Genomic DNA, 8350 nt, shown 5'->3' with positions numbered 1-8350 from the left:
GGAGCTCATCTATATGTGTTATAAACAAAGGGCTTTCCGTCGAAGAAACGTGAATCAAAAATACTTGTCCAAATAATTGGATTTTAATTTTATATATTTATTTAAAAACAGTTTAGATCTGATAATCCCCAGATAAACACTTAGAATCTATAAAAATAATAATCCAAATTAAATTTTAGTATAAATCAACTGATTTTAAAATTCATAAAAATTGTAAATTTCGATGAAATCTAAATAAATCATACGTGAAAAACTAATCAAAAGCTTAGAATCAAATAGAATATAAAAAAATAATTTTATTCTTTAATTATAAATTGTAATAAATTTTGCAGTTCAGTTTTTTGCAATAATATAATTAAATGGTCAATAGTGTTAACAAATTGTCAGTTGTTAAATAATCAGTAATTATTATATTAAATATTTAGTAATTATTAAATGGTCTTTATTACATTTATCTTAAAGTTTTTAATGAAATAGATATATTTTGACTGAATTTTAATTTTTTGCGAGAGAATTGTGATATCCGATTGAAAAATATTTGTATAATAATATCACATATAATCATTCGAATAATAAAAATAATGTAATGAAAAAGTTCAATTATTAAATTTTGTTATTTTACATATTCATTATATATCATTTAACTTTGTGGATTTTTTTTATATAAATACAGAGTGTTTCAATAACTTTTATAAAATTAATATAAAATATTTCTTGTTAGGTTAATTTATTTCGTACTCTTTAATTTATTGATATTATTTTGTATTGAAATCATTTACAAAACATTAAATTAAAAAATATTATGCAAATATAATATTTTTTATTTCTTCAGTTATATATGTAAATATATAACAATTATTATATGTAAATATATATCTTTCTGTGGTACCTCAAAACAGGGAAATATTGACCGCCGTACATGTACGGCGATACTTCTAAAATGATTAATTTCTGTGATTCTAGATATTTGTAAATATATCCTTGATCTTGTCTGGCAATTTAATTGATACATAGATTTTTTAATGTTTTTTTACGGTTACTGACTTTCACTTTTACTTTGTATTAAAATAATCAAATTTGGCGATTTGATTGCTGTATTCGAATATAATCTTATTATGTGGATAATAAACAATAACCACTATCAATACGCTAACTAATTAAAAAAACTTAAATTTTATTAATAAGATTTTTGGACGACTTACCTTTTCAATAAAAATGACTAATATTTTTTTATATTTTACAAATGGGAGCTATTTTAATCCGATATGTTTATATATCTTATATTAGTAAATATATTATAAAAATAAAGTTGAATTAAAATTATGCGTAAAAAATAAAAAAAATATTTACTACTTCTTAAAAATATTTATTTTTTTCTTCAGTATTTTTACTTTAAAAATCATGTATCATAGCTTTATTTTTAGATCTTGTAAACAAATTTTGTAAAAGTACTGTAAATATATATAATTAAAAAAGCTGACATAGTTTAAATAAAAATTGCTTATAAAATAAAAAATATTAAAAATAAAATGTAGATATATATATTTTATTATTTATTTGATTCAATTTAAAGAAAGTTTAATTTGATAAATCTAAATCTTAATGGTTTAAAATTGTTTAACTTTATGTTTTAATAGAAACATGCATATTTAAAAAAGATAGTAAATATTGTTTTTTCTTATTTTTTATACAACTTTTTATCTATTAAGCTATATTTCTTAAATATATTATAAAAATATTTAACTGTTAATAGATTAGTTGAAAATATCAAAAGTAGTTAAAATCTAAGTTAAATAATTATTATTACATTACGTTATTTCAACATAATATAAGAATTATTTTATTTCTTGTATTATTTTATTGCATATTTATCGTAATAAATTTATTTAGATCCTTATTAAAAATATCACTTTTTTTTTTAAAATTCGCTTTTCTTCTTTCCAACTTCTTTGTATTACTTACATTTGTCGGTCTTCGTACGTACATTCATCATTCCCTAACTTCTAAATTTTTACAGCTGCTTTGCCTATTAAAAATCAATGCCAAAAAACAATTTAAAAATGACTTAAAAAAATTATAAATATTGTATTTTTTATCGCAATGAAATGTTTTAAATACACATGTATTAAATATTTATTTAATTGCACCTAAAATCTTAAAATAAATTAAACCTTCTTAATAGTATATTTAGAGTATTATCATTTATTACAAAAATATATTGTAACACAACTATATAAAAGTTGTGAATATCTAACTTACTTATTATATTTATATATTCAATGGATATAATTTATTTTTTAATATTATTAAAAAAATGGTCTTGATTCAAAACATTCATTAATTTATGCAAAACGTGGTAACACGTGTAAAATAATGCTTTTAAAAATATATAAATAATGTCCTTTACTCCCACATTTCATAGCTGCATCCTTGTACTGAACAATGAGCCTTGCAAGAACCTATAAGTAGAATTGCGTTTGAAGCAAGACTTCATTATTTTATAGGCACTGGTGGTACGCACTTCCACTTCTTAGAGTACACGTGTGATCGATCACAATATCACAGTATATATTGTACAGTGCTTCGGTGAAAAACTTTTAATACATTATCATGTTGATATTTTTGGTGAGTTATTTCTGTAACATATACTGATATATTTTTATTAATAAAATTTGATTCATAATACAATACATCATGATTCATTTAATATTTCAATCACGGATCCAACTTGACCTTATACGTTTGATACGCATATTTTTGAAACAATATCATTGTCCTTTTCCAGAGGGGAATTATTTTTATAACGTTCTCGAAGGACTTTTCAAGGCATGCCGACCTTTAAACGCATCACAGGAATTCATTGCACGTATGTTTCTGTAATGCACGATTGCCAATACATATTTTTTTCTAACGCTATCCAATCATTAGATGTCATGATGGTCGAGTTCCGTGCCAAATGTTTCAAAATCAGTTTCTCTCGAGGAAACCGACAAATTATAATAGTGCCTTATTATAATACATACATGCAATTTAATCCGTTCGTGTATTGTCAATTGCAACAATCCAGTGGACACTGAACCTCCTACCAATTAGTTACATAACAAAGAAGTGCACTAGCTCGTGTAACCCGATAAGACACGCATGATTTTTACTTTAATGTCATAAAACGTCTCTGAAGTATTACATCTGAGATTGATCGTGATCCAGACTTATTATAGCACTTAATAAACCGGTAGCTAAATATCGATAATGATCTATATATATTTTATAAAGGTGTTAGCGAGCTTTGGAACAGTCTACTGCTCACCTCATGGACAATATTTGCTTTTAAACAACCAAGCACAACAAAGGTACTATTGATTTTTTATATACAAGCATACAAATAATAATGTTTTAGAATTTAATTAACATCATTAACTTTTTACAGTTATCCTCAATATGTAGACGGACAAAATGTTGCACTGTTTAATCATCCAAATCAAGCACAAGGTATATAATATATATTTATTTAAAAAAATAGCATAGATTTTTTTTATTTTTTTATTTTTTTAGATATCCCTTACGTGCCTCAAAATAACTTAATATACTTACAAAATGGCCCAGAGCAATTGAGCTACGTAAATCCTAGTCCGTTCTACGCTTGGGTTCAAAAAGATAGAGGGTTTCAACCGCCGCAAAGTGTTCAACCAACACAAACAATAGAACCGACTCCAGCTCCTAAAGAAGACAAACCGGATTCTGCTGAACCTGAATCCTTGCAATCGAACGAACCGACCACCGCTAAACCAGATTCTGAGGGTAATGAATTCGTTCAACATATCCATAACACAATTTCAAGTAAATATTAATTCACAGCCGACAAATCAGAAAACGAACCTGCTAAATTGGAAAATTTTGAACCGGACGCTGAATTGATACCGGAAACGGTAAACTCTCAAGCAAGCCAACCTGGACAGCCTCAGACACCAGTTGTTCCATTTCCGGGTAATCAGGGAATAATACCTGGTCAAAGGGTTTATTTCATCAATGGACCTCCACAGTTCTATTCGAACGATCCTTTGCTAGGATATCCTCAATTGAACACTCAATTGAGGTATTTAAATTAATTAAAATAAATTTATTTTAATTTAATGTGCCTAATTAAAAACTATTTATTTCAGACCTCAACCAGCTCTTAGATATCCAGGGTTTCCGCAAAGGTTTTTGATTCTAGGTCAGCAGTCTGCTGTTCAACAACCTACGTATCAACAGCAAGGTATATATACATTTTTCCACACGTCTCTTTTTCGGCACCAAGCACGCGCAGTTTAAATAGGCTAATTTAATATAATAATAACTGAAAGACATGCGCTAAAATTCAATATAAATCACACTGTTTTTAAATTTCTATCGTATCTTGAAGATTGGAAATAGTGATTGTTATTTTAGTAAAATTCTGATCGATCATCACAGACTAAGTTTTCCTTGATTTTACTAATCTTACATATGAATATTTATTAATTTGACTGAGTTAAGTCATACATAGTGACATCTATTACTCGTAAGCTCTAATATTAATTTATAAAAAATAAAATAGATGTCACTGATTTACAGATTTTGATTCAGATTGTCTCTTCAGTCTTACTACTCACTTTTTTTTGTTTAACACTTATAATATATTCTCTATGAACTAAAGTAGTGCACTATTAGAATTTTTTCTATATCTAACATATATTACCTAGCTCGATTTTAAATATATTTTATACATTTTTTCGTGAGAATATGAAAAATCTGTGATGGTCGATTATAATTATACTTATAGTTAATGACAATATAGAAATTGGAAAACACTAAGGTTTTTCATTATTTATTATTTTATTAATTTATGTAGCTAGTATAGCTGATTGTTTATACACTAAACAAATATACTCAAACCATACATATAAAATATAACATAAACAGAGCATAAAAAACTTTAATATTAAAATTTATATCTTAATACACGAAGATGTTTCTTTATTCAATTGAAGAAACCCGCTACCTTTTTATTTTTTTTTGATTGTCATAGAAATATTATTATGCAAATTCAAACCTCCGTACAATATTCCCCTGGCCGTACTCGTTTTTCTATACCAATCTATCCTTAAATTATCTCTATTACTAGTACTAAATCTATGTAAATATTATTTTCTAGCCTATATATAAATACTAAAATATTCATTGATGTAATGTAATTTAGTTCTTAGTATTCCATTTTTCTTTACTTATATTTTAATCAGTACTGGTTCATTTTTTCAATTTACAAATTATATTCTGAATTTCCTTTAAAGATATTGATTTAAATTATTTAAATTATGACAATTTTTACTATTTTAAATTTAATTGGACTATAAAATTGGACCCTTTTTATTATTTTAAATATTATGAAGGACTTTTCAGTGACTATGGATAGCCTTCCGTTCGTTTATTTATCATTACTATATTATTATTAATTTAAGTAAATGCTACAAAATTGAGGCTATCCTCTTAGTCACTTCCATTAAGAGAAAGATCTATATTTATTTTGTCAGTAATTTTGCTTGATTTTTACCAGTTACCAGTGACTCAATGGTCACTTATCATTAAAAATAAACATTAGATTGTAAGGGTCTTATTTTAAATAAAATGATTGGATATATTCTAACCGAATGTTTCTATTTATAGATATAAAAAAATACGTTAGAACAAAATAAAAATCATTACTAAGTATATGTGTAGCTATGGGGGGCGGGCCGCCCCGGGCGGCACTTGCTTGGGGGCGGCATATTCGCGATGGGATCGTCTAGTGTGGTTCTTAACTTATGAATAACAACAGCTTAATAATAACCAATTTAATATTTTAAGAAAAGCTGATTTTATGACCCTGCAAAAAGTGTATGGGGTGCGATGGCAATTTTAAGGATCGCCCTATGTGGCACATACCCTAGCTACGCCACTGGTAGTAATAAAATAAATTAGTTTTAATACTGTCTTAATGACGGGTTTATTAATTAAAAAAATAAATTAGTTTTAGCATTGTCTCATGATTATTGAGCTAAATTATGCTAATATTACAAAGCATTATAAATTATTAATTGACCAATACTACATTATTTAAAAGTTACTGACCGCTTAATTTGTTGCCAAAGATAAATTATCAAGCGATAACTTTGAACAGCAGTCCTTTTGCACAGAAGCTACGATTTTAATATCCTGAAAATTTATATATATATGATAATAATAATTATATACGATTTATAAATATGTATTATATATATCCTTGATTTTTTAAGAAATTTTATCGTAAAATGGACTAAGCATGTGTTTATTTATAAGTAAACGAAAAAATTGAAAATCTTTTTTTAACTCAATGCTATTTTTTGCAATTTTAATTTTAATTTGTTATAAATAATTTATTTTATTTAAAATAAAATAAAATTCTACAGTGTATAAAGTCGTACTTTATTGCTAAAACTCGGGTGTTGCTTTATAAGACTTTTACTTTACGTTTTTATATTTTTATTGAAAGCTTTTTAAACAATTTAATTAATTATTGTTATATAAAAAAACATTAAGTGCTTATTTCCGCCTAATATTTGCTTTATCATCCAAAATCATTTGCAACTCTTATTTTATTTAAATTTTTCATTACTAGAATCGAAGATCTAAAAGTAGATTCTATTGAATATTATTTTAAAAACTATCTCTGCAACATCGAACTTTTCATTGCATTTTAAAAAAAAATCATATTTGTTTCCATCTCTAATTAAAAATCAATCATTTTTAATTTTAATATCTAGAATTCTTTATTATCATTGCATTTACTTTAAGATCATATTGTAAAATACATAGATTTTTGCATCCAATGTTTTTAATTCACTTTCAACAATTTATTTTATAAACTTATGAAATTAAAAATTACCTAATATTATCATGGTTATTTGGAACACAAACTGCAATTGATGCCAAGTAAACACTGCTATTAGTCTGGAATATTCCGTGCTTTATATATATTCTTCTTATAGGTCAATCGATAGATTTTCTTCGCTCTCAATTCGATCAATCAAGAATAGCACATGCTCAAAGACTTCAAGTGCCTTCTCTAATATCATTCCAAAGGCAAGTGGCTCCAAACCAACAAGACGAAACATTACCCCAACGACCTGAATTTGATGGTCAAAGTCGCACGCAAGAACAAGAATTTGATCAACAACAGGAAGTTGCAGTTCCTCAACAGTTCGTAACAAACGACAATCAGTACATCGCTAATAATTACGGTTTTCCTGCAAATTTACAACAGCAACTTAATTACGGTGTGTTGCCGACGAACAACATTCAAAATCAGTAAGTTTAATCTAAATAAATAAAACGACTGCTATCATCATTAACTTATGTATAGGCCTGGAGTAGCTGCGTTGGCGTTTTCAAGATTCTTACAAGATTCAAGAGATTCGATCCCAGCTACACAAAGAAAAGATGAAATAATCGATGATGAAGATTCGGTAGTTGTCGAAGCTGATGAAAATAAAACCGAAGAAAAATTGGAAGTTGAGAATGATAAAATTGGTACAGATCAATACAGACCTTATATGTAGAGAGTTGGTTTCATATATGTAGCTTTAAATGTACATAGGTAGCTTTTTTAATGTAAATAATGCATGATATTATTAAGGTTTGTTGGATTTTGTAGAATTGAATCACGAGGATTTGAAATCAGATCCTGTTGTGGCTGAAGTCCACCCTCAAGCAGTAGCTGTGGCTGGAAACGGAGGAGTAGCTCGATCAGCTCCCAAAGGAACGGCAGTGGCAGGACCTGAGGGACTTGCTATAGCGAATCCTGTGGCTACGGCATTGGCGGGCGTGCCTGAGAAAAAAGTTAAAGCACCATTAAAAGCTTAAATATATATTCTCATAAATTAGTCATCTTGTTTTGTACTTAAAAAATAATATTATTTATATAAAAAAACATGAAATGTAACTATATAATTTATATAATATAAAAGTATATAATGAATTTGGAAAAAATATAATAAATCACTTTCATATATAACTTATATTGAACGTTTTAAATATTTCTTTACAAGACAGACATTGGTGAATATTGGTGTAATATCTAAATGGTAGCACTGAATTTTATAAATGGCAAATAAATAAATTATTGACAGATGACTACTTTAACTGAATTTTGACGGACGGAGCTGCTTCTCTCTATCTTCTAACGGTCGTTTCTGCCCTGTTCGGCTTAGCTCTCATTTATTCTAAATCAAAAGTTATACATAGTTCTGGATTACGTGCGATTCAGTGAAACAGTATTTTGATTTATATGCCCATGAAAATTAGGAAGCCCATAATC

At 26.9% G+C, this 8350-nt stretch overlaps 1 protein-coding gene across 1 annotated transcript; it reads left to right on the top strand.

The window, feature by feature from the left end:
- The first annotated feature begins 2479 nt into the window (after positions 1-2479).
- On the top strand, positions 2480-8051 carry LOC148228099 (uncharacterized). The gene is made up of 9 exons (XM_088200399.1): positions 2480-2625; positions 3274-3350; positions 3428-3489; positions 3553-3798; positions 3856-4093; positions 4161-4255; positions 7023-7341; positions 7397-7563; positions 7688-8051. The coding sequence occupies exons 1-9, from the start codon at positions 2611-2613 to the stop codon at positions 7894-7896; spliced, it is 1428 nt and encodes a 475-aa protein (XP_088056525.1). The 5' UTR covers positions 2480-2610; the 3' UTR covers positions 7897-8051.
- The last annotated feature ends 299 nt before the right edge of the window (positions 8052-8350 follow it).

The sequence above is a fragment of the Plectrocnemia conspersa genome, unplaced genomic scaffold (genome assembly GCF_051122295.1).
Source record: "Plectrocnemia conspersa isolate PC_06_02 unplaced genomic scaffold, ASM5112229v1 ptg000012l, whole genome shotgun sequence".
Lineage (NCBI taxonomy): Eukaryota > Metazoa > Arthropoda > Insecta > Trichoptera > Polycentropodidae > Plectrocnemia > Plectrocnemia conspersa.
Note: the sequence above shows the minus strand (reverse complement) of the source record. Positions and strands in the feature narration are given on the sequence as shown.